This window comes from Gallus gallus, chromosome 21, assembly GCF_016699485.2.
Source record: "Gallus gallus isolate bGalGal1 chromosome 21, bGalGal1.mat.broiler.GRCg7b, whole genome shotgun sequence".
Classification (NCBI taxonomy): domain Eukaryota; kingdom Metazoa; phylum Chordata; class Aves; order Galliformes; family Phasianidae; genus Gallus; species Gallus gallus.
In genome coordinates, this window is record NC_052552.1 from 2,385,607 (window position 1) to 2,411,116 (window position 25,510).

At 48.8% G+C, this 25,510-nt stretch overlaps 1 protein-coding gene across 12 annotated transcripts in view; it reads left to right on the top strand.

Annotated features, from left to right (window-relative positions):
- The window catches only part of ACAP3 (ArfGAP with coiled-coil, ankyrin repeat and PH domains 3), a 65,762-nt gene that overhangs the window by 11,375 nt on the left and 28,877 nt on the right, over positions 1-25,510 (top strand). For 10 of the 12 annotated variants that reach the window (XM_015297115.4, XM_004947414.5, XM_004947415.5 and 7 more), the window contains exons 2-4: positions 18,191-18,248; positions 20,779-20,898; positions 21,408-21,461. In XM_015297115.4, coding sequence (XP_015152601.2) covers positions 18,191-18,248; positions 20,779-20,898; positions 21,408-21,461 — 232 coding nt within the window. Of the gene's footprint in view, positions 1-17; positions 12,286-13,005; positions 13,029-18,190; positions 18,249-20,778; positions 20,899-21,407; positions 21,462-25,510 lie in introns of those variants that run through there. The other 2 variants (XM_046903218.1, XM_040651299.1) reach the window with 2 other exon arrangements.

The window sequence follows — 25,510 nt, forward strand, 5'->3', positions numbered from 1 at the left end:
CTAGAGGAGCTCAGGCTGTCGCTGCCAGAGAGCAGGGAGGGAGAATTTGCTGAATGGAAGACTATTCAGTAAACTGAAATACCTCACTGCATTTTAATAGGCCTTTATATCATTTGAACATAAATGAGAACACTAGAAGAAGCCTGTACTTGTGTATATATAGCATAGTGCATAGGAGCCTTATCTGTCATTGTATGTCTCTTGAAGAGAGGTGTCAGTTTTTGCTAAACATTAACGTGCTAATTTGGAGTCAGCAGAGCACCATGCAACCAAAGCATGAAGTTGTATTCATCTTGCTTCCAAACTGTCTAAACATACACCTCCAGCCACTCTGCTGAGGGAGAAGAGCCATAAACTGACATTTAGCATGCTTCAAAGAATGGCATATTTCTATAGCTGTGCAGAGCATGTGCAAAACATTATGAGCACTACTACCAAAACTAGAGCTAGGCTATGCTCAGGCACCGAACCTCTTCACCCATGGAAAGACACACTGGAAGCTGTTGTAGGGTTTGTGTTTCCACATCTAGCCAAAGAGAGCACCAAATACCACGGAAACATCTTGCATAAATGTAAATCCAAAGAGGGCTTCAGCAACAGAAGGTTGGCAGCAGAACTGCAGTAAAACAAGGCAGTCATCATTTTGCTTGCATGTTAGCATGTCAGTGGTTGGATTCAGTGCTTTGTGTTGGTTAATGACACGCTGCCATTCTTCAACGTCCTGATTAAACAGATCCACACCACTGAATAGCCGTACTGTGAAGTAATTAAGGTACAATTTCTCCCCTTTTTTTAATAAATGAAGACACAGATTGAAAGACAGTTTACAATGCTTATTCAGCATGAACAAATCATGTTACTGGGAGCAGCTGTTTACACTAGTGGGACTAAATGTGTTATCCTCAGGTCCTTTACAGCCTTCCCAAGTTCATGGAGAGCCACGCTGCATCAAGTCATCCCATTTTCCACCCTAGAATGAAGCCATTCTCTGCTATAGTTGCACTGAACATAGCAAGGCATGAAGGGTCACAACTTAGTATTGTTTAAATGTGATCTTACCAGCAAACGACATAGAAGATTGCACAAGTAAGTTTAGATTGATACCAAAAACGTTAAGTGAGGGCTCAGCTCTGGCTCTCTGCTGTGTTTATTTGGGAGTAAGATTTATGCTCAGCAGGAAGCAAAATCAGGAATTTGGGATGCTGGGACAGCATGGTTTTCAAGTGCAGGAGTGCAAAGAGCTTGCAGGGAACCGTTGCTGTCTGTGCTTCCCGTCTGGCTCTGATGGGAACTGCTGCCTGGTGCTGCCTGCTCCCACATCCCCCAGCACCCAGACACTGAGTTCTGTTCACACACCAGTGAAAAGAGAAGCGAGCAATGTGGTTTTCACGTCTCAGTGTCCTTTATCTGCTTGGAGGTTCTTGTAGCACTCAAAAACTGTGCTGAGACCACCTGCTTTCACCTGCAGAGCAGGGAGCTGATGGCACGTGCTGGCTGTGTGAGCGTGCTCTTTGCAAAGTGCTAATATCCAAAGCCCATCCTGCAGTCTCTCCCTGCACTGCCTGGTGGGACTCAGACGATCATGGAGCTGAGCTGGCTGGCTGCTTGTAGTCCTTGAGCAGGAAAGGAGCCCAAGCTAATAGCTCTGATGACAAGTTCAAGTGTTTAAGCAGACGATAGGCTCGAAAAAGGGTTGTTTTTTTCAGTGGAGCCTTTGGAAAAGAAAAACCAAACAAATGAGAATGGAGAAGGAGGGGCACGAGGACCCTGCATCTCATCATCAGTTGGGTTTTACTTACATCAGCAGAGCTTCTGCTTCCTCACCTCTGTTTTTTTTACTGCAGAAAACTCCCTCCTGCTTCCAGGAGCAAAAAAGCATTGGCGTGACCTTTCGCATCTGCATCGTGCTCATTGCCATCTGCAGAGAGATTTTAGTCAAGATTAGAAATACAGCTTATTCCATTATCCTGGAACAAAAATAGGAGACTCGAGCCACTGAAAACAGCTCTTCTATTGCCATTTTCTCCATTAAGCAATTGGTGCTGTTTATCCCAAAGACACGAGGTTTAATGATGAGCAAAATCCCCTCTACGCTCCTTAGTTCACACGAGCAGCAGAAAATGAATTGCTATTTACAAAGCATTGCATGAACCCCAGATAAGGTAATAAAAGCAATTCAGTTCAAGTTGCTTAAATGAGTGGCTTGTATAAGGTGTTTTCACCTGTTTTTTTCTCACTTAGCCAAGAGACAGCTTAGATCTCTGTCTGAGCCAGCAGTTTCCCCAGGGAGGGGATCTGCAGGGCTCATGTTGTGCATATAGGATGCTCTGTGATTCATCAAAAGGGAAGCATCTTGGGTATAGCAGGGGCTGGGGATCTGAGAGCAGGATGGCTGCGAGGAAATAGTTAAAAAGAACAGGTAGCAGAAAGCATTGCTGCTCCAGCGAGCAGAAGTGGATCAGACTGGAGCATGGAATTAGCATCACTCTTACTATAAATAGATTTATCTGGGCCAGAGGAAATCTCGGCCATTTTGGCCAGAACCACGAGTCACCTTTAAATGAAGCAGATCCTCCTGCTAAGAGATGCTTCAGCCTGAACCACAACCAGGGGCTGGTGGGCAGAAAATAGAGCAGGTCCTATCACAAAGCCAGGGACACCTTCCATGCCATATTCACTTCCCATGACCTGCCTGCAGACCGGATGGCAGCGAGGATGCAGAGCTGCAGCAGTCTCCCTGCAAAGCTAAACTGAACCAACCACAGCTTCCTGTGTTGTCCAATCTCCCAGCCAGCTGAGGGCTGCCCAGGGTGACATTTGGCTTAACCCTCTCCTGCTAAATGTTGTATTTTTTAAAAAAAGTATTGTTATTTAATGACAGAAGAGCCAAGGGAGGGGTTGGAAAGAAATGAAGAGTATAGATCTATGTGTATTGTGTGTATTCCCCGAAACAAGGAAAGAGCTTTAGGTGCCTTGACCCCAAACTTCCCCCCCAGTCTCACTCCTTGGGAGCTCTCCCAGCCAGGTGGAGCTGTGGGTTAGTGCTCACTTTGTGGCTGCATTGACAGGTTCCCCTCTCCCTTTCCCCAGCCCCTCAGCCCATCCTGGTGTTTGTCCTTTTGCAAGTTCTCTCTGGATGTTATGCTTTTCTTCTGATTTATGGTTTCCTGTGGGCTCGGAGGAATGCGAGGCAGAAGCAGCGTTCTGCTTTGTCACTTCTGAGCAGAAAGGGAAACAGAGATTAGCAGCAACAGCTCTCGGGTTTTGTGGAGGTTTGCAAGCTGACAGCAAAGCTTTCGGGAGGAGCAGAGCTGCCCTGTGATGGGGCAGGGGCTGGCTGCCCTGCTTGGACACTGGGAGTGCACAGAGCTTGGCTGGAATCATTGCAGCCATTGTCCCCACTGAGCAAGAGCACAGACCCAGGTCTATGCTATGAAACACAAAGAGCAACCATCTATTTCTCACTCCAGATGATTTTTATTTTAGATAGTCTGAACGTGCAGGAACCCTCCACAGAACAGAGCAAAGGCCTCAGTGAAGACTTGGCAAGCAAGCAATGTGAACCTTCCCTTCTGCAGCAGATCTGAGAATAAACTGCTCACTGCACAAAGGGAGCCTTAGAAATGTGAAGATAAAGAACACAGAAACCAGGATACTGTGTGTTATTACTGCATATCCTCTAGGAGCATGTGGTGTTTTTGTAGTGCATTTTGGATCATCCCAGTGTCTGGGGTGGAGACGAAGCCCTCTTAGAGCGTGAGCTGGGAGATGGGGTGAGTTGGGATGGGGTGGGTTGGGATACAAACTGCCTGGTTAGAGCCCATAGGTTCGGGGCTGGGATGAAGGCTGAATGGAGTTGGTTGGTTGGTTGGTGTGTCACAGTCACCAGGTTTCAGGAGGTTTCTCTCCGTTGTTTTCCAAGTCAGGCTTGTGTGATCTCAGTGATTGAGAATCCAGGGCTGTGGCTTGGCCTTAACTCAGCCTCAAATGAGAGCCAGGCACTCCTCCCCATACGAACTCCATCTCCTCGGCCTGTTTCTGGCCACAGAACCCTACATTCCCCCCATTGTGCCTCCCCATCTGTCAGACCTGTTGTGTTCTCCCTGCCTTTTGGGCTGGTGTGAGGAATACTTCCAAATGGGGATCCTGCTAGACCCCTCAACAAGCTGTCCATAGGTCAGGGTCTTTGAACACAGCCTTCCTGCTATCACAGGCCACAAACTCTTCCCTTGCTGCCACTCTCCATGCAAAGTACAGCCCCGAAGGGTGCCAAGTCGCTGTGGCTGTTGGAACAGCATCCTTGGCCTGGCAGATGGTTGGCTAACCATCCCTATTGGATGCCTGTGATGGCTGGTTAGTGCTACAGGTGGGACTGACAGTTCTTCCCATCTTTTCTCCTGTTGTCTTATATTCTTACTTAAAGACCAAAATCCAGATGTACTGAGCACAATTTAGACAGGGAATGGGTTTCTTCCCAGCATTACCTGAACCATTTCAGCACGCTGTGTGTACGTGCTTATTGTTGGGTCCATTACATACCAGGCTTGAGAACATCTGGCTTTCTTCCCAGATTCCAGTCTGGTGGCAATACGTACAACTTCCAGCTTGCTTCTGTTGATTACCTTTCATTTTTTAGTAGAGGTTTGAGGTATATTTCTCTAGCAGTCAGTGCAGACTACTGAGAGATTAGGAGGATCGATTCTGTTTCTGGCTTTTGTGTTGACTTCATTGGGTCATGTTACTTCTCCCATGCCTCACTTGCCTTCCCTTGCAGTTTTCCTGCCTTATCTACTTAAGCTCGCTGGAGCTGTGATGGTCTCCTTCTGTAAGACTGTATAATTTCAAGTTCATAGGGGTCTCAGTATGCATGAGGAATGCAGTTGCTACAGCAGTGCCAACATTAGTGTCCTTTTCTTGCCTCACTTTTCAATGGGTGTGTATTTTGTAAGCATTAACTAGTAGCCAAAACGAGTACAGAAAAACGTAGCCTTTGGCTTGACTAGTCATGTAAAGATATTAATAACCACAAACACAAAGGGAATGATTAAGGAATAGGCAGTGCTCCTAATTGAATGCTTCTTCCCCATTCATGGGAGGAAGGGTGTGAAATCTTTCTTATGCTTGCCAGCTCTTATTACAGGAATCAGTCATTAGCCCCGTTTGTGCGACAAGTTAGTCTGCAGTGCCCTGCCAACTCTTAGGGCAGAGCTGGGTTTTCTTTGGGGCCCTGAGACGATCAAGGAGTGCAGGTTTGCAGGAGTTTTCTGCCATTTTTCCCCCCATTTTTTTTTTAATTTCAGAAACAGAAAGGGCTGAAAAATTGATCAAAGGCCATGCCATTTGCAGCCTACAGCTTGCTGTGTTAACTCTTGGCCCTACTGATGGCATAAAGCAATCCGACCATGCTGTCCTTCGATGTGTGATCTCTCCTATGCAGCTCTGAGCAGGAGAACCTCTTTCCCGGGGAAAGGAAGCAGTTGTTAGCACATCTGTGATGTCCAGTGCTTTTCTGAAGGTTCTGCAGCCTTTCCTGGCAGCTTAGAGCATCTCTGGATGATCCAGACCATGCAAATGAGGGCTAACAGAGTTCTTCCTACAGTCCTTTGCCAGACAGGGATGTCAGAGGTAGGTAGATCTGGAGGGTTTTGCATGGAAGGAGAGTAAAACCTTCTGCCAGTGTGGTGCAGAGCATCGTATCTCACTGCTTGTCCTTTCAGACCTGTAGAGGTGGAAGGGATGCACCTGGATGCACCAAATGGCTTTTGGCTTTTGGTCATGTTGGTCTGTCTGACACAGGACAGAGGTCAGTGTGTTTGAAGAATGTGATAAGGTAAATCGAATTAAACAGCACTGGACCAAAGGAGAACACGTTAAAATCTGCACTGGTATATCAGTGTAACTCCTAGGGGTTTCTGCAGTGGTAATTAAACACCAGGCCAGGTGTTGGTTGTGGAAACGTGCTGAGTGCATGCGTTGGGTTGGTACAAATGAGAGCATTTAGGCTGGTGGGGGTGGAATTGAATGTCTGAAAAGAAAGGCAGAACATTCACAAAAAAAAAAAACAAGTCTCATTCAGTCCTGAGTTTGCTTTGTGATTTCCTTGTGAATCAGGGAAGGAAAAGAGAGTGGGAGGAGGGGAGAGAAAAGATATTCAGAACCCAGTCCAAAAGCAACCCCACACCCCCAGGCAATATCTCTTATTTAAGACATTTGTTTCTTCTGGCATCGGGAGGAAACCTTTCCAGACATTGTCCTCTGAGAACTGTTCAGTATTTGCAGTTAAAAGGGCAGTGTGTGTGTGTAAATATGTATGTGCTGAGAAGGGGAAGGAAGAAAAAATAACTGTTATTGTAACGCAAAGGACAGATTTTTACTTTTTGGACCCAAGGGTTCACAGTGAGCCAGGTAAAGGATTTCATTTCATGGAACCCTTTGTGATCTGCAGGGCTTTAACTGCACGGAGCACCTCCAGCTCATCCCTGTGATTGCCTTCTCTGGAGATGGTGAGGGTTCAGTTATGATTGCCTTGGGACTGTGTATGTATTCCCAAGTGTCCAGAACACTGGATAAGAAGAGCAGTTGTTTTCTTATCTGTCTTTATGCATCAGTAACAACATCTCTTCCTGTTCTACCAGGAGAGGCCAAGCAAATTTCTTAATCTCCCCTGCACTTTGACCTGGAGAAGGAGAGCTGAGCTGCTAGTGTAGAAATGGTTTGCCTTGCAAAGCATGCTGGCTGCAAGCTGCTCTTAGGTGCCAGCTTGGAAGACATCCAGCAAGCACCTCAAGCCAGCCAGCCCGTGCATTGTGTTCGTGCAGAGACCGTTGCAGTGATGGGGAGACTGAGCTAATCCAATTGTTCTGAGCACCAGGGTGAGGGCTGCTGGGGGTTGAGATGATGGGCATGTTCTCCAGCAAAGCATGGCACCAGTAAGAACACAGTGCCACGGAGAAAGTGTCGTTCTGCTTCTTGGTAGCTTCTTGTCAAGGCTGGGGGCTATTCTGGAAAAGAGGCTTTCAGCCAGCACATTGCTTTTAATGGCATGCGTGGTCTTGCAAATTAGTCAAAAAGCCATATTGGCCTTTAAATCCAGCGTGCTATAATGTATTGAGCAAAGGCCCATTAGTGCCGTGCAAAGATGGGGGGGCTGGGGCACAACCTGCTTTAGCAGATGTGAAAGGAAGCTGATCAGCTAATCCAAAAGCACCTAAGACTGCCATACTGCCCATTGCCCTGGGATCTGTGGCACGGCTTGTTTTAACCTGCACCGTGTGTGCAAACCGCCCAGCAGGATTATGTTGGAGGCTGCACTAATTAAGGGATTATCTAATGAAAGTGGTAGATGCTCTCTCTGCCTTAGATAACGGGACGCTGCTCCTTCTGGAGCCAAGATGGAGATCCAAGGGCTGCCACAAGCTCACGGGTGTTTTTTTCCCATATCGGTGCTGTTCTGAAGATTGCTGTCCTCAGGGTCAAAGCAGCTCCTTCCCTCTGGAGGCACAGAAACATTTGGCAGCGGCAGGTGTTGGCGAGGTGAAATCCATGGATGGGATCAGCGCTGTGTGCTTGGAGGCTGAGGAGGAGGGTGCTCAGCTCTGCCCCACTCCCAGCCCACGTGGCGGCCGTTTGTGTGAGATGTCAGTGAGCTCGAGCTGCTCTTGGCGTGACTGCCTGAGAGCTACTGGCTCGGTGATGCAAGTCAGGCCAGATGGTCCCAACCAGCCCTGCTGCTGGCAGGCTGCGAATCTGTGAATTCCCACTTTATTTTGCCATCAATTTCCATGATAATGTTTCTGCTAGCAGCTTTCATCAGTTCTCCTGCAGCACAGCACTCCTCCACCCACGGGAAGGTTGGGGCAGCGGGGCCACGGGCGGTTCAGCCCTTCTGAGGCATCACCGAAATGCCTTCAGCACCTTGAGTGCTCCCAAAAAGCTGGTCGTGACTGGGCATGGGATGGGGACATCTCTCCAGGCAGGGAGAGCTGGGGACAGCAGGGCTGCTGTGGCAGAGGCCACAAGAGAAGGCCTTGTCTGAGGCCTCGGGTGGGTTGGGGGTGCGCTGTCAGGCAGTGCGGGATGGTGCCGTGCCCTCAGAATGGGCCCTGTGTGCTCCTCTGCTCCGTGCTGCTGGAACAAGGGCTGGAGTGTGTGTGGGCATCTGTGCTTGGAGGTCGGGGGGATATTTGTCACTGCCACTGCACTGAAGGGACACCTGCCCTTGGCAGTTTCCAAAGTCGGCGTTTGTCTGAGCGGTTTTCCTGCCACAGTCCCTCTTTCTCTCTCAGTTGGCACTTCAGAGGCTGCCGAGGGACAAGGAGGCTTCAGAGCAAGGCCAGGTGCACGCTCAGCTTGTGGTGTGTGTGGAGCAGGAGGGGAGCAGGGAGCGAGGCCTGAGCCAGGACAGCCCCAGAGCTGGCTGTCCGGAACTGGAGGGACACCCCTGGAGACAGCAGAGGTTCCCATCAGCTGGGATTCTACCCACAAGAGGCCCAAAGCCCTTCTCTCCTCCTCTCTTGCCCTCCCCCTGGCTAGCCTACCCTTGCCGTGCTTTTCCGAGTTTCAAGCACACAGGCTCAGCATCTCCAGCCAGAGTGCGTGTGTGTGCATGCAGCTGTGCATGTGTGGGGAAGAGTGGTTATTTCGGGGTGAAAGATTGCTCTGCAGCAATAACCATGGTAGACTAAACAAAATCTTGCACACATCTGCAGTCCAGCTACTTCTGGTTCCAGGCAGGAGCTCACACAGCATAGCAGCGTCCACCTCACATCTGCCAGTAGTGCTTTTTTTCCCCCCCCAAAAACAGTTTTTCTATGGAATTCCAATGACTCGTAGGCTCTGAGTCTGCCTGCCATCCCAGACAGCAGAAAGTTTTCTTCTATGGCCTCATGTTATGGATATCACATAGATTGGTGATGAGACACACAGCCTTCATTTTAATGGTCTGACTGATCACTTGTCTCATGTGAAGTTGTAGTTTCTGGTATCGTGTGATTGCATGGGATTGAAAGAGATGGGATTGTCACAGAGCAATGCATTTCCACAGACAAGGACAGATATGGTGTCCTTGCATTAGGCAATACCTGGAATGAAAGAGATGCAGTCCTCCAAAATACTTTGCCTTTAGTTTCCTGCCTGGCTTTCCTCCCTTTTCATTTGTATAAAAGCATAGTAAACATATTTCTATTTAGAGGAGTTTGGCAACCTGCAGCCTGACCTACTGTGACCTGGGAAACAGCCCTTTTCCTCACTTTGTCCAGGCTAGCCTGGGATGCTCAGCTGTGATGGAGACACTTGCTTAGTGCCTGGCGTTTCTGTTGGGCTCTGGTTTGTTGGTGTGCACGCCTCCTGTGCCCTGCACCAAGTGCTCTTTGCTAAGCAATGCAGACGGAGCCAGCCTACAAAAACTGTGCATACTGCACATACCTGGCTTAGCAAGAGGCACTCCAGGTCTTTCATCACACGTGTTTGGGACAGCAAGGCATCCAGGGGTTCAAGCATAGCTGCTTGGAGCATTAACTCCCTAGTTTACTCTTTGCTGGTGTATCTCTGGATCTCGTTCATCCTACTGGCCATACCAGTGCAACTGGTTTAACCAAGATATTTCTTCATTCCGATTCCTGTTCAGCAAACTGTTCTAACTTAGCAAGTCAGGTAAAGCATATTCTGAGCACTAGGCATATTCATGAAATCCTATTGAATTCTGTGGGAGTGAGTTTTAAAATCACATATCTGCTTGAGGTCTTTGCATATGCACGGGCTTCAAATCTTAGCTGGCTCAGGGATGTTTCCCCTGAGCCTTTGTCAGCTTAGGCCTTGATGCTAATGCACCTTGGTAGCTTTCTTGCTGTATGACAATTACCACCAGGACTCAGAGCAGTAGGGCTCCATCCATCTCTGTTCGGCGGTGTTCTTCCAGTTGCCACACTTCTTTCCCAGCCTGCAGTGCTGAACGGGATGAACATAGACAAGACCCTTTAAGTTCTACTGTTTCTCGTTTGTATTGGACTGAGGGTATGCCATCAGAGCATCTCAGAGCTCCTCCCTGGCATCAGCTCAGTCTTTGGACTCCTTTGCAGAGCAGACAAGAACTGTGAGCTCTGGTTTCTCAGGAGCTGTGGAACAAGGACAAGCACATAGGAGAGGCACCTATATTCACAGGCAGTCAGTGAGTCCAGGCACTGAATCTCACCTTCCTGACACTTGCTGTGATTCCCTCAAGCCATGATCCCTGCTCTGAAGGACAGCTCTTGCCTTTTAAGCAAAGAAGAAAGGTTTTTAAGAACTGAAACCACAATAAGATAAAATAGGAATTAATTTCTGCAAAGCCTTTAATCAGTTAGTTAGTCTGGAGGGAGCAGCTTCCATCTTTTTGACCTTTCCATTTCTTTCTACGTTAGTCCCTGCCCTGTCTTGGAGACCTGCACACATGTCACACTGATATCAGGATGAGCAAGGCTCAGTATGTCTGTGTGTGTGTCTGTAGGGACCCCAGAGGGTTCATATTTAAGAGAGTGGGAGAAAGAAAGGGACAGCTCTGAAACTAAAGGTAGCTCTATGTTCTCTACTTATCTGAATGCTGCGGACTTGAAAGCCAGAGAGCAAAGGCATCACATGTGCCTGTTTCCAGCATAATTACTCAAAATCTAGGTCAGTGTTTGCACTGTGTCGAGCATTTATGCTTGGGAAGGCTATTGACTTGTCATCACTGGGGGTGTGCTAATAGATCTCTGGCAAGTATTACCAGTAATCTGTTCACAGTATCTTTGATCTGAAGATATTTGAATGTGTTGCAGTTGTCATTAACTTGAGTTCGCAGCGCAGCTTTGTGAAAGCAGCTCCATTTTGCAGATGGGGAAGCCAAGGCAGGGAGTGAGCATGAGCTATTTCTGATGGGAGGGCTGAGTCATTGCCAGAGGTAAGGATACGACCCCGGAGCATCAATAAAACCAGAAAAGCTCATGGGGGTAAGGAATATGGGACATGCGTTGCCTTCATCCTACTACTGAATACAGCTTTGCCAGTGGTTCTGGTTGGGTATTGTGAAAGATTTCTTCTCTGAAAGAAGTGGTGATGCAGTGGCACAGCTGCCCAGGGAGGTGGTGGGGTCACCATCCCTGGAGGTGTTCAGGAACCATAGAGATGTGGCACTGAGGGACGTGGTCAGTGGGCATGGTGGGGGTGGGTTGGGCTTGGACTTGATCGTAGAGGTCTTTTCTCTGATTGTATGGTAATAATAGACGATAGAGGCCAATGGGCTCAGTGTCAGCTGAGTTGGTTCCTCTCTTGGAGGAAAAAGGGACCAGTGAGAGAGACGGTGCTGTCCACGTGCTGCAGCCATGTGGAGAACCAGGTGTTTAGAAGAGGATGAATGGGGGTACAGAAGAGCAAAGGCTGAGCACTGGCATGCACAAGATTGATGGAAATGCAATGAGGAAGGCTGGTTTGATTAGAAATTGTTATGCAACAGAGCTTGAAAGCTGTGGTGGCTGCTGATTTTTCAATGAACAGCACAGTGGGGCTGTGCCTGACCAGCATGTGGTACGTGGGGTGGAGGGCTTGTTTGGTGAGCTAATAGAGAAGCAGCAAAGGAGAAGCAGATGGCAACAGCACTCCCTAGCCAGGCCATCAACCACCAAGCCACTACAGCCTCAGGTGCAACTTAATCCCAAATTAGTGCTGTATGGCTCCAGGCATCCCACTGCTGTGTGTGTAATTGAGGGAGGGCAGAGTCCTTTGTCTGGTAGTGCTCATGTAATAGTGACCACACTTAGCTGACAGCAACAGGATTTAGAGGCCTGCGTGTTCCTCCTGGCTCCTGCTGGGCTTCACCTCCCTCCACTCCTCTCCCCACCATTGCTCTCCCCAGCTCTAGGTTGAATGTTCTAGCAGGAGTCCGCTTTGAGACTGGGACCATCTCACCCAGAGGAAGCATCTCACCCAGACTCACCCCTTCCCAGCCCACGCTCCAGCTGAGGTGGGATGCTGAGTTGATACGTACTGACACTGCCCAGTTTCAGTGCTCCATATCCTCACATCTCCCACGTATCCCGTATGCCCTGCTCGTTATCCTCAGGAACCCTTGGCTTGTGACCATCTCACAACTGGTTCCAGGCTGTTTCCACAAAGCCAGGCGAATCGTGGCATTCAGAACTGGAAGCAGTGGCAGTTGCAGGACCTGGTTGTCAGGGATATTGTCACCATGGAGCTGTTGCCATGGTGCTGCCTGCTCACACTGACGGAGAGATGCAAAGTATGCTTAATTTTTTGAAGAAAGGCGGAAGAAGGGTAAAGACCAGAGGGCACAGAAGGGTTTGGATGGGTATTCAAAGAGGCTAATAATAGCTTGGCTTTAGAGCTTGGCTAGCTCTGCTGCCTGTCTGTGTCAGGTTCCTTCTTTTTCTTCTTTTTTTGCATCTCACAGCCAACAAAAGGAGGTGAGACTAATAGACTTGCTGTAGGGTTACCCACAGTGGAATTTCACCATGGAATGAATGCAACACTTTCCCCTCTTGCAAAAATATATATACGTATATAAATCCAAAGAGTGCCACTAATAATAAGTGCTTGGCTTTTACCTCATCTCAGTTTTGACCTCTGAAAATAAAGCATCTTGCAGAAGACAAAGACGTGGAGGGGGATGTGAAATCCCACCTCCCCCTGCAGGCCCCTTTCCTTGGAGGCACACCCGCTGCTTGTTTGAAATTCTAGAGAACTCTGTGCTCCTCTGGAAGGAGGTTTGGCAGCTGCTGCTGACCTTGTCAGGCTGCTGATGGTTCTGGAAGGAGTCGAATGAGAAGCAGTTTGTGTCTGTGCCAGCCTGCGTTCGGGCAGGTCTCGTCTCATCAAGGCAAGTACTGCTTTCACTCCATCTCAAACAGAGCCCGGTCAGATTTAATAAATAATAACAATGATGCTTTGCACACCTCCAGCTCCTGGCTCTGAACGTTTTGGCACTGCTATGTAATGAATCCTCCAAACACTGCTGCAAAAGATTCGTTTATCCCACGATGATGGGACACAGAGTCATGGTAAGCGTCCTCCCATCCATGCTGTGGCCATCAGGAATAGCACTGGGAGTTCCCATTTCCAGTCCTGAGCCCTGGAAAGCTCACGTTGAACATCAGTGCAGTGGCACATAGTGTATGGCCCACAACAGCCTAATTTGGATCTGTATGAGCTATTTTCTCAGTATTGAGAGTCCTCTTTGTATCGCACGCACACGCATGCAGCTATTCCTGGTGCAAGGTGGGTTCCTAGGAATTACTGATCCATTCTTGCCCACTCAGCACACCAATCAGGTTCACTGCAGCAGACACCACTTTTTTTACCCTTTGTGCCTCAGTTTCCCTGCTGGAAAAAGTGAGGAAAAACAAAGGCACCTCCCAAGGGAAAGAAGGGGGATGTAATGACGTCAGCTTTGTGAGGAGCTTTGAGAGCTGCAAGTGGAAGTGTTGCTGTTGTAGCAGCTAATAATTTGGAATTATACTTTATGTCGTTCTGGATCTCTTCTTCACATCGTTGCCAGAGGTAACCAAGAATGTTTAAGTGATTTTTATTACTTTCTAATACTCTGTTTGGTATTGGATGTCTGCTCCACTTGCCTTCCTTAAGGCACGCGTGTGTTTGTGTCAAAGGCAACAAAGAACACCAAGAAAACCATACCCATCATCCCCCCCATAGAGAAAAAGAAAGGTGAAAGATGCAGCCAGGCTGCTTTGAGGAACGTATGTTGATCACGCCTAAGCTCGTGGTTAACGTGCTATTATTTAATCACAAAGTTTATTCATCTAATACACGGCTGTTTGTTGCTGTAGTCAGCTTATCACCTGGGGATCCCCCCGAGGTTTCCAAACATGAATTAATCACGGGCTGCTCACGGTGTCACTGTGAGCCAAATGCTGATTATTTTAGCAATGGGGAAGTCAAGAGATGCCTTCCGTGGCAGCTGGTAACCACGGATGCTCCAGTCACTGTTTGTCCCATTTGTAAGCCTATTGCAAGCGGTGACTAATGGTGATCTATCTCAAGAGGTGGTTTGTCTATGGCAGCTTTGTTGGGAATGTCATTTCCCCTCCACCTTTGTCCCTGACTCTGCTCTAATTACATCTTAGCACAGCGTTTGGATGCTGTGCTTGGCTTGGGCTGTCTGCTGAGCCAGGGCAGAACCAAGCTGCTGCAGGGCATGGGCAGATGTGTTCTTGCTGCAGACCCTGTTATCTGCTAGCAGTATAGATTTATTGCTCCTTTCCACACGGGATATAGAAATGCTTCTGGGAAGATTTTTGTCCCGAACAAATCATGCTTCAGAATGGCTTCTTTAAAGCACAAATTAAGATTCCCACTGCAGCCCCCTCAGGACTGTGGGGAATTTCTTCTGATGAAGGAAACCTGAGCCTCATCGCTCTGGTTGGAAGGGCTTCGCTTTGTGCAGGACATCTAGCAGATGAGGCTGTGGATTGCTTTCTCTTCCCTCATGATGGAAATAGCCCAAGGCCTGGAAAAGCATTAGCAGGAAGAACACAGCATCAGGAAGCAGAGAGGGCACCCAGCCAGGAGATGACAGCACGGCTTTTAAGCTGCCCAGAAATGGGGACGTTGCTTTTTTGGGGTATGGGTGAAGGGATTCGATTCCCTCTGTTAGAATCCCTTGGTTTCCTAGCCAGATGCCTCCAGCTGTGAGCATTTAGGATGTGAGCCCTAACTGCTGAGCATCCCTGTGTGCACACTGCAGCTGCAGTGCCTCTTGCTGTGCTGCCTTCTCTTGCTCCTGTGGTCCTTTGGGATGGAGCTGCGAAGGAGGATGCTGAGGTGGCATTACTCATCCGCGTGGAGTTATTCCAGGTTGTCAGCTTGCTTGTATAACTGGAAAGCCTTTTGTCTGTGACACGCTGGTGGAAGTGGGAGAATTTGAGTTTGGAAATGATATTGGCAAGGAATTGAGCCCAGTTGTAGTAGAAACCTATTGTTTCTCTAGGAAAGAGTGTCCAGTGGACTCTGGCACCTTATCTGTAAGCAGGATAAGGACATTCCAAACTCCATAAAGTCTAAGGGTGGACTTATGGACACTGTAACCTTGAAGGATGGGAAATGAGATGTTCAAGAATCTGGAGCTGGGGCTTTGCTCAGGGTTTTTTCTCTGGAGCACTGTCCTGGGCCTGCCCAGAAAGATCTCAGCTATCACTGCTTTAGCTCCTTACCAGCTTGTTTGCAGTGCACTGGAGCAGCACAGATCGTCACGAGGTTTTCTGGCATTGGTGCACTTGCTCCTGCAGAGGGACTGGGGTGAGTTTGTGTGTAAGCACTTACATGGCTTCCCAGGGCTGCACAAAGAAGGGTCCTTTGCCTAAGACCAGGCATAAAGAAAAAGACACAGTGGGGTAGGAATTGGGCACTTGGCTGAGGACTGAGGTCCTTTTGTCCTGCACTTACAGCATATCTGGGCTGATTGCATGGCTGCACTGCACTTAGCCACATTTCTGCCTCACGGTGCATCTCTCCAAGATCTTCTTTTGCTGGAAAGGATGGCTGAATGCTCACCCTGGCTTCCTGTGATTGAGTTCTGCCAGGGTCCTGAAACTGACCAGGTCCCTGAGACAACATCCTTGAAATCAAATGCTTGGGACCCTTAAGATCAAATCTGTGCAGCAAATGTAAAGCTCAGGTTTCACGCTGCCCCAGCCATAGCCAATTGTATTCATACCTCAGTGGATTCCAGACCCAAAATGTCTTCCTCCTCCGCAGAGGGTCCAAATATATCAACTCCTTTTCTTAGGGCATGATAAAAATGGGGAGTAAATTATAGATGCTCTCTCCACCTTCTGGCAGGAAACACACTGCTAGACTGCCTTGCTATATTAGCTTCTAGCTGATGTTGGCAGATTAAGCAACGGCTGCTGTTGCTTTCCTGGAAAGAAAAGCAGCCCCAGAAATACTGTCTCTCTCCCTCTCTTTTTTTTTTAGCTGGTTATTATGTCCAGCTATAAGAAACAAGAAGAAACCAAGTGGAAAAATTGAATCTGGCAGTAAGAGGGCGATGCATGAAGGCACACGACTTCCAAACCCAGAGAACAAAAATAGCTGAAAGAAGGGGAAAAAAACGGCCTGAAAGAAGCTCTTTAATTATTCCATTTCTTTCAAAAGCTTTGCCCCTGGCACAGCCAGGCTGCCATTCCTATAGGGCAACCATATGTGCTGCAATAAAGCCCGAGCACTGCTGCGTTATTAGAGAGGAAGAAGCTTCTTTTTTGGCTGTGTTTTCAAAGAGCTGGTAGAGATTGATTGTGGCCAGAGCCCTGGGCACAATAAGGGCACAAGGGAGGCTGCACTTGCATAATGAATCACCAGGGCTTGGTCTGCAGTCCTACTGATGGAGGGCGGTGAGCTCAGATTGCTGCCTGGGTTCTGGAGAGCTGCTCGGGGAGGAGCTGGGATGGTTTGTGGGAGCAGGCAGGAAAGGAGAAACCCAATGTGGGTCTTCAGAAGGTCCCTGGCTACAGCACCTAAGCCACTCTTGTCATCAGCAATACACCTTCACATTGCAGGAGCCCTTGAGTCAGGCCAGAGCTTGGACAGGGAGAGCAATGCTGTGGGCTGGAGATGGACCTGCTTTAGTGACTTTTTCCATTATGTCATTGCATGTTCTTCACTGAGTGTCTCTGGTGGAACAGAGGTTTTTGTAGAAAGCCAAGGCTAGTGCAATGGTGTCATCCCAAGATAGAGCTTGTTCATAAAAAGTGCAGGAACAGCTGACTGCAGCTGTGGGGAGCTGCTATTGGAAAGGGCCATGTTAAACCCTCCGTTTCTGGCCGTCTCACCTGCTCTATCCTGGTTCTCAGCAGCTTCCCCCAAGGTACAGGAGAAGGTCAGGGATCAGGTCCGCTCCTGGGCAGCCATGCTGTGTTACTGCACCTTCAGAGACAATACGTGTGGGGCTGGGAGCTCAGGTTTAGACTCCCCATCCTTGTGACCTTCTGGGCTTTCCTCTTAAATCTATTGTCACTTGTCTTGGAAACACCAAGAGCCTTGGAGGCATAGAGTTCCTGCATGCTCTGATGGATCCTTCAGGACTTTTGCCATTCCCTTTGGTTTGTGAGCATCCTTCCCTTTTGCTGTGATGGGAATATTGATTCCTGTGGCTCTAAATCACGTCTCTCCCCTACTGTTCTTTCACCTGGCAAATGTTCAGCGCTGGATTATCTTTAAAACCCAAGTGTAATATTTCAGGAACCAACATTTTAAATTACGAGCCCGCAGATGTAAGAAGCTGTTTGCAGTGGAATTTAGCTTGTATGTCCTCAGTGCATAGGGATGGTGTGAGGCTTACCACATTTCCAGGTGTGTGGTTAAAGGATGAGCTGTGCAAGCAGAGGATGGCGGCGAGCAGCTCTGCAGGAGGAGGCTCTCAAGTTTGCAACGTGTGCTGCTGGATGCTGGCCTTGAAGAAAGTCATTCCACCCCTCATGGCTTGGCCTGGGGATGCCTCTTGCAAATGGCTGATGTCATGTTGCTATTTTGCTTCGTGAGGGAGGCCTGGTGACCTTTGCAGCTGGATCCCACTGGCCCCTTACTGTCACATCTGTCTGCTGACGTGGAGAGAAAACAGATCCAATAATTGCGGAGCAGATTTGTCTGCATGCAACCAAAGGGCCACCAAAGTGCGTGGGGGAGAATGAAGGTTTTCAGTGACAGAAGGACCAAGATGTGTTTCTGCTTGAGTGGTGGTTCCTGAGGCTCAGAGGACGTTCCTCACTGTGTGGCTGCTCTTCAGGCACAATTACAGCTTAGGAGATCAGTTTTGGTGGTGGGGAAGCACGCAGTTTGTGAGTGGATGGCTGAGGTGTCTGCACCACTCAGTATGTGCCACCCATTAGCAAAGCCTGCAGGGTCAGAACGAGGCCACAGTGTGAGTTTGCTCTGTGTGACTGTCACAGTACAGCCCAATGCCTCCATGACACTGATGGAGGATAGCTTAATCTCCATCCCTTTTGTCAGCCCTGTGGAATTCATTCCTGGTCAGGTGGGATTCCTCCTCCTAAGGGTAAGACCTGAGCTTACACAGGGAGAAGGATGAATCCTTCCTTCCTGTCCCCCAACAGCACACATACTGTAGTCTCTCTCATCTTTACTTTTCTGGGACTTCTCAATCATCGTAAGCAGCCAATCAATTATGACTTTGCTGTTCTCATTTCAGGGCAACCATCGATGAAGTGGAAACAGATGTGGTGGAGATAGAGGCAAAGCTTGACAAGGTAAGATGGAGCAGCTTAGCGTGTCGGTTGGAAGAGGGACTGATGGCTTCCTGCTGAGGAATATGGCCTACCAACCTCCTCAAAAAGGAGGGCCCATCTCAGTCTACTGATGTATAATAATGCACAGGGCTTGTCTATAGGACCATGTCTCCCTCTACTGACAGGCACCTGTCAGGGCTCCTTTGCAATATCCGAAATTGCTGGGAGAAGGGAGTTGGGCTCATAACGCTGCACGGTGGTCTTCTGGTCTGCTCCTGGATCTCGGGGGACTGCCTTCCTGCTGTGGCGAGGTATTGCAGTGCTGTCCTTTTCCCCTCTCTATCATCTCAACTGTGACACGAGGAGCTCACACGTGGCCCTGCTGGATGCTGCAGGGAGGTGGGCAAGGGGTGTCCATTGCCTCTGAGGCTTTGTGAAGGATGAAGGGACAGCAGTGTGGGAGTGCTGAGGTGGCTTGGGTCTGAGTCAGAGGCTTTATGCTCCAAGGCGCCTCCTCCACCCCCACTCCTCCTGAAGTCTGAGACATCAGCCAAGTTGTTTCTCAATGAGAACAGAGAAGTGAAGAGGAGGAGCCAGAAGAGCTGCTGGCAAAGCAAGCAAGGAAGAAAAAACCCTACGTCTGATGGAAAAATGGCTTTGCTGAAGTCAGCTCTAGGCAAACCTGTGCCCTACGAAACCTGTTTAGTGTTCGAGCTGCTAGAAATGGACACCTGCACAAGCTGACTGGTGAAAGCTGCAGTGGGATTGAGGTTGTCTGTCTTCCTCTATGGACAAGCCTGAGGTGCTGAAGATGAAGCGTGGGGCACAGCTTGCTCTGATTGAAGCACTGCTGCTGTCAGTGCTCCTAAAGTTAGACAGCTTGGTGTGCCAAGGGACAAGCCTGGGGCAAGCAGGGGAGGCTGCAAGCACAAGAGCTGCTCAGGGCTCACAGCTGCGGGTTGTTCAGTGCTTTGTTGCAAAGTGATTTGAGCTCCTTTGGGTGAGGACTGCAGTAAAGCAACAGATGGATGCAATCTTGTTCTTCTACTGGCAGCAGTTCCGGTGGTATCCTGGTAGTGCAGCGTGACCTCAGGTTTTCCTCCAGCTGTCACAGGCACGCTTCCTACCAATGGTGTCTGAGCTCTCTGATGTTTTTCAAGAAGTAGGAAATGTGATTTCAAAGTGTGCTTGTGCTGAGTGGCCTTCAGCTACCAGTGAGGCAGCCTTGGCCACAAATGTTTGCACAGAGGAATGTTTGCTAGAAACCGCCACGTTGCAGAATAGGCTGAGCTTCCTTTCCAGAGGGTCTGTCCAAACCCTTGTGTCCATCTGGGCTCCAGATGTGACAGGAGCTGCATCTATTTGCTCTCCTCCTCTGGGCTTGGATGGGATAGCACAGCTCTGCTGGCTCCCAGTGCTGCTCTGCTAGATTGTGTGGACAGGAGAGGAGGTGAGTGTGAAAGAGTGAGGACTGTATTACAGCATATACACAGATACACCGTGTGTGACTGCATGTGTATTTATATATTGCTGTATTCTTACAGTACTGCAGACAGAGGCAAGCAAGTCTGTTCTGTAATACATGTGTACAGAACATGGCTCAGCACAAACCCCAGAGCCTGTGGCTGCACAGACAAAGCACACATCAGTGCACACTGCTTTGGGGGGGCTCTGACAGCAACTTGAGCTTCCCATCACCTGTAGGTGGGTTGATTTGTAAAGCCATTTATCAGTAGTGAGATCAGTGTCCCTCAAAAGCTCCTGGATTTTGAGGATGGGAAACTTCAGTTTCAAGCATTGTTCATTGGCAGCAGCAAAAGTGTTTCACTTTGTTCAAAAGCCTAAAACGGTGATTATTTTAAAAAACAAACCAAAACATTTAGAAAAATGCTCTGTGATCATCCATTAATGTTGCAGATCTCTTGGGTCTTTGGTTTATGGGTCCGTGTTGTTTCACTCGACCTTTTTACAAGGGCCTCTGGGTGAAAGGAGACATACTTAGGGCCAGGATGTTGCTGTCTTTACAGCCAATTCCAGGCACATGAAGGCAGTTTGCTGTGGATAGGAAGTCTGGGAATGTTCCCAGCAGCTGTTAAGCTATCAAAAGTTAATAAGGGCTCTATGGAGATGAATGCCCATTCTGCAGCAAACCTGTTCCCAAGTTAGCTGCAAGATCCAGGGAGCTCCCCTGGAGTTCCAACAAGGCTGCTGATGGGGATGGCGTGTTTTAACATGCACGTGAGGATCGTGCAGACCTGATGCTTAAGCATCTGATGAACAGTGGAAACTCACAGGAGAAGATGGGCTGCCCCGGTTCACCTGTCCTCAGGGGTGAGCCTGCAGTTATTCATCCTAAGGGATAAGTGCTGACAGCGTGACGTGCTCTGAGAAGTGAGGTGTGCATTCCTGAATCTGCCCGGTGCAGCCATTGTTGCTCATTTAGCATCCTGTCCTGAAGGTCTTGTGCTGTGATGGTGATGCACATTAAGACCAGCCCGGTTGCATTTCAGTTCAATGTGATCAGCTGCCTATCTTCTCTCTCCTTGTGCAGCTGGTGAAGCTATGCAGTGGGATGATTGAAGCAGGCAAAGCCTACATCACCACAAACAAGCACTTTGTCAGCGGAGTCAGGGACTTGTCACAGCAGTGCAAGAAAGATGAAATGATCTCGGTAAGTCATCCTGCAAGGTGGATGAGGGCTGGGGAGTGGTAGGCTTCCTGATGCTGTGTGTGAACTGTACGTCCAAGTCCTTTTTTACTGCTTAAATATCTCTTTAGTATGAGATTCTCTGTTTGGAGGAATATAGAGGCTGTCTGATAATGCAGTGTTGAAAAATCACAGCGAGATTCAACGTTTGCAGGGAGAACTGCACTTTTAAGAAGCCACGGTGCTGGCAAGGTTACTGCAATCTAGGTCAGTGAGCATCAGTTATTTAGGAAGCACGGGTAAGCAGCCTGCAGAAGAAACAGCTGGCATGGTGATCCCAGCACTAACCTGGAAAGGATGGGGAGCCTGTGACTTCCATGCCAGATGTGATTGATGCTTGTTGAACTCCTTGCCAAGTGATGGAGTGGCCCTTCGGTGACTTAACAAGAGTCCCTCTTAGACCCTTGGACCCCTGGGGATGAAGGGCAGCTGCTTCTATTCACTGCTTGTTTTCTTTTACCTTTCTTTTGCAGGAGTGCCTCGACAAATTTGGGGACAGTCTGCAGGAAATGATCAACTATCACATGGTAAGTCCCAAACAGCCAGCCACAGCATCTGTAAACCTTATAGAAGAGGAAGGTGTTTCATCCGTGGTGGCTCCATGCCAGAACCACAGTTTTGAAGTCTGGAACTCAGTTGGAGTTTAAAGCACAAATGCTTTAAAGTGGAGGAAGCTTCGGGGTGTCAGCACTGGATTGACCCACTTTTGTACCACGCTGGCCCTGTCGCAGTGCATTAGGCATGATGCTTGCATTTGGGACATGAGTTAACTGTGTGCAGCTGGAGAAGAACCTGCATCAGAGCTGTGTGATTATTTCAGGAAGCAAGTGGGAGAATGGTCTTCTGGTGAAAAATGACAGGGAAAAGAGGTGCAGCTCTCCTAGAATCATCAGTATTCGGGAGCAAACAGCAGTATTGGTGGTGGGGAGAGATTGAATTAACCAGTATGAGCATCAGCAAAAAGGTGTGCTCTTGTCCACGCAGAGAACATCAAACCCTGATTCTGTGATGCTGCTGAATTTCCCTCTGACAACGTGTCCTTTCTGCCAAGGAGGACGTGAGGCCCCAGGAGTTACTCCTCCGTTCCCAGGGATCACATCACAGCTGCACTGCTGGCTGTAGGCTCCCCACACCAGCTGTGCAGCTTCCCCTGCATCCCTGCTCTCTGCCAAAAGTGGCACTTCTAGGATTGCTCTTGCCTCAGCCAGCTAATAAGCAGAAGGACCCTTCCCAGGGCTGCCAAATTCCCAGCTGAGGTATAATTCTTCCCATGCACCCCACCCTTGTCCACAGGGGTGAGTTCCCACTAAAAGTGAGCCAGGGGCTCTCACCAGCTGCACGCATAAGGGAAAACGTGCTGAAATCCTCTCTGCCCCTGGCCTGTGGAGAGCATCCTTCTCCCCTGGCTGCACAGCAGTGTCAGTCCCTCGCCAGGAAATGGCTCTGGAGTGACTGCTGCATCTTCCGCCCTCTCAGACGATGGCTGTTCAATTAGTGGAGTTATTTTTAGTGCCTTCTGCCATCTCCTCTGTGTGTGTGCTTGCGTGTGTGTGGATGTGTATCTTGGCTCATCCACGGCTGAGGAGCTCAGCTATGAAGCAGTTGTCAGTGCTTAATCTAGGCTTTCGGCCAGGACGGTATGTACAACTGGAACAAGTTAAAAAGAAGGGAAAACGTCCCAAAAAATTGGTTGAAAAAACTTGTTCTATAACTTTATTGCTGGAGCACTTGGCCGGGAGATATCCAGCTTCTAGTTCAGCAAAATCCAGGAGTAAAACTCTAGCAGATGAACACGTTGAGCTCTGGAGCATTACCACCTTTGTCTTAACGTGCCAAGAGCAAAAATCATCACAGCATCCTTTGGGAGACAGATGACAGAAGAGTGAGTTTAGTTCAGAGGAGCCGGGTCTGTGTTCCCTGCCTTTTTGTACCTGCATTTGGGCTAATGCCTTCCTCCTTGTCAAAGCACACACAGGAGTTACAAAGCTCAGCACCCTGCAGCACTCATGGGAGAGCAGTTCACAGCCTCCTCCGTGAGATGTTTGTGCAGTGGGTGGCAGACAGGGATGCCAGACCCTTGCAGCAGCTTTCCTGCACAGCTCGCCAATGGGAACCATTCATTTCCTTTCTCATGAGCTGAGTGGCATGAGCTGGAATTTTGCTGGAGGGGCTGAGGTCTGTCCTGGGAGCCCTCCTCCTCCCTGCATACCACACTGCAGTCAATACATTTTGACTGTGGCTTGCCAAGCTCTTCTGCACTGGGAAAGCTCCTTGCTGGTCTACAGACAGATGCTTGCCATCAGCTCCAGATCCTGTTTGTTTGTTTGCTCACCTCCTTCCTTCCTCCTTCTCATCCTCCCCAAAGCACAAAACGAGTTGAAAGGCATCAGCAATCTGCCAGACTGCACATGAGAAAATGACTTTTTCTCTCTTTTTATGCAATGTATCGTGAATGTAATGAAGTATAACGAGGTATCCCTGTAGGTAAAGCAGCACAAAGTTGCCTACCAGGTCCAGGGTAGCTTATAGTTATTTGCCACTGGACGTACACTGTGAGGCCAAGGCGGTGGTGCTTGGAATTACAGCAGTGCAGAAACTCACCATTTTGTTTTCACCCCATTGCAAAAAGAAACCTGGTAAACCATAGACTTGAAGTGGATCTTTTTGCTCCCAAATCTTCGGGTTAGGTTGGAGTTCACTGCGGTGCTGCCTGCTGCTGTTCTCTCCGCTGCATGGGGAGGTGAAATCAGTTGTGAAGTGGGATGGCATTGGAGTGTTTATTATTATTATTGCATGGAGTAAGGTGCAGGGAGCTGTGAGCTGGAGAGATGGGAAGGTTTCTTATTCACATGCTTGGGATGAAAGCACTTGGGGTCAGGAAGGAACTCTGGCAGCTCTCTCTGGGTATTGCTCTGCCTTCCTCCTGGGGGCACGTTTCCTTCCTGAGGGTCACCTGGATATTTACACTGGAAGAATTCCCTGCTATTTCAGGAACTTGGGTTTCCACTGATGCCATTGGTTTCTCCTCTTTATTTTTTGCTGAGTCCTTTGTACTCCAGGCAGCCCTCTGCAGCCTGTGGAGGAGGGAGGGGATGTTCTCTGGACTCCTTTGAACTAGCTTGACCCAGGGAATTCCTAACAGCAACCCAAGCCCAGGGGAAAGGCTTGAGTCACCAGAACCAGTGAGAAAGATTTACTGAAGGAATCGGTGCCAAAAGCAAACATGGGAAGAGCCTTCTGAAAGGGACAGTCCCGGTGACATTTTCATTCACAAAAGCAGTTTTGTTCCATGAACCATCTCGGGCCATGTCAAGACCTTGCAGAAGTATCTCAAAGCATTTTGTATTGGTATTTCACATTCCATAGCACTATTAACCCCAAAGGCACGTGATAATGGGACTAACTGCACTTAAGTGGCCCACTGCTGTATTAACAGTGTTGGACATGGGATCTGTGCATGGGGAAGGGGCTGTCTTGCTGCTAGAGCTGGTAAAAAGGAAGATGGGAAAGTCGTTAGGAGAAAGCAATCAACAAAAATCAAAATAGAGAAAAACCCCAAGCAGCTCCCAGCTCCAAAGTCTCCCTTTGGTTTATCTGCCAGTCTGCCTACACGTTTGCTTTCTGATATCCTTATCTGCACTTCTTATGCTCTTTCCCATGCAGTTCCTTCTCTCTATCTAATCAGAAAGATAAGGAAAGCAAGAGGATGAGGGTGAAAGTGCTGCTGAGATAAGGTTGCTCTGCCTGAGCCCCCCTTGGAGCATCAGCAGCAGCACCAGGTATTTTCCAGCTTGTGAACATTGCCCTCACCATTATGCCTCCAGGCATTGCTGTGAGCTCCACCAAGTCTTCCCTGTCTGCCACAGGTCACTGCAGCTACACTGAGAATCCTCTAGCAGGAGCTGGAGCAGCTTGCAGGGGAGGTTTGGCTGCGCTGAGTGAGCCAGGAAACGTTTCCTGCTGACAAGAAGAAAAGCCACCCAAGCTGCGATGAGTCAGTGGGGCAGATGGCAGATGTCATGGGTGGAGGACAGTGGTGGAGTTCAGGGAAGGATGAGAGCAGAGTGCTTCCAAGCTGCGTGCTGTCCCCAGGGCTGGGTGCACCACCTGCACGTTCTGCTAGCACCGAGGAGGGTCCAGGTGCACCCAGCTTCTCCAGTGAGGTGTGTCACTTTAGGATACCCATTTACCACTTGAAGGGATGTTTTCTCATCTCCTGGTGTCACAGTTGCTGCCATCGTGTCCTAGTGCAATGACATTACATTCGACTTGGGTGAGCTGCTTCTGCTTGAGGTTTGATACCGGTGCTGGATCCCAGCTTTCAGAAAGACTAGATTTTGGGGCATTTCTACAGTATCTTAAGAAATCTGCTTTTATTTTCAAGGAAGGGAGAAGCAGCTTCAGTAGTATGTGAGGGGCAGGAGCAAGCATCCCATGAACTGATTTGTTGACACCCCAAAGCTGTAATCAAAGTAGTGTTGTTGGCTTGCATTCCAGAGGCATCGCAGATGGAACTCTGTTTATGGGTGGCATTTATCTGCTGTGCCATCGCTTAAGAGAGGTAGGGCCAAACCAC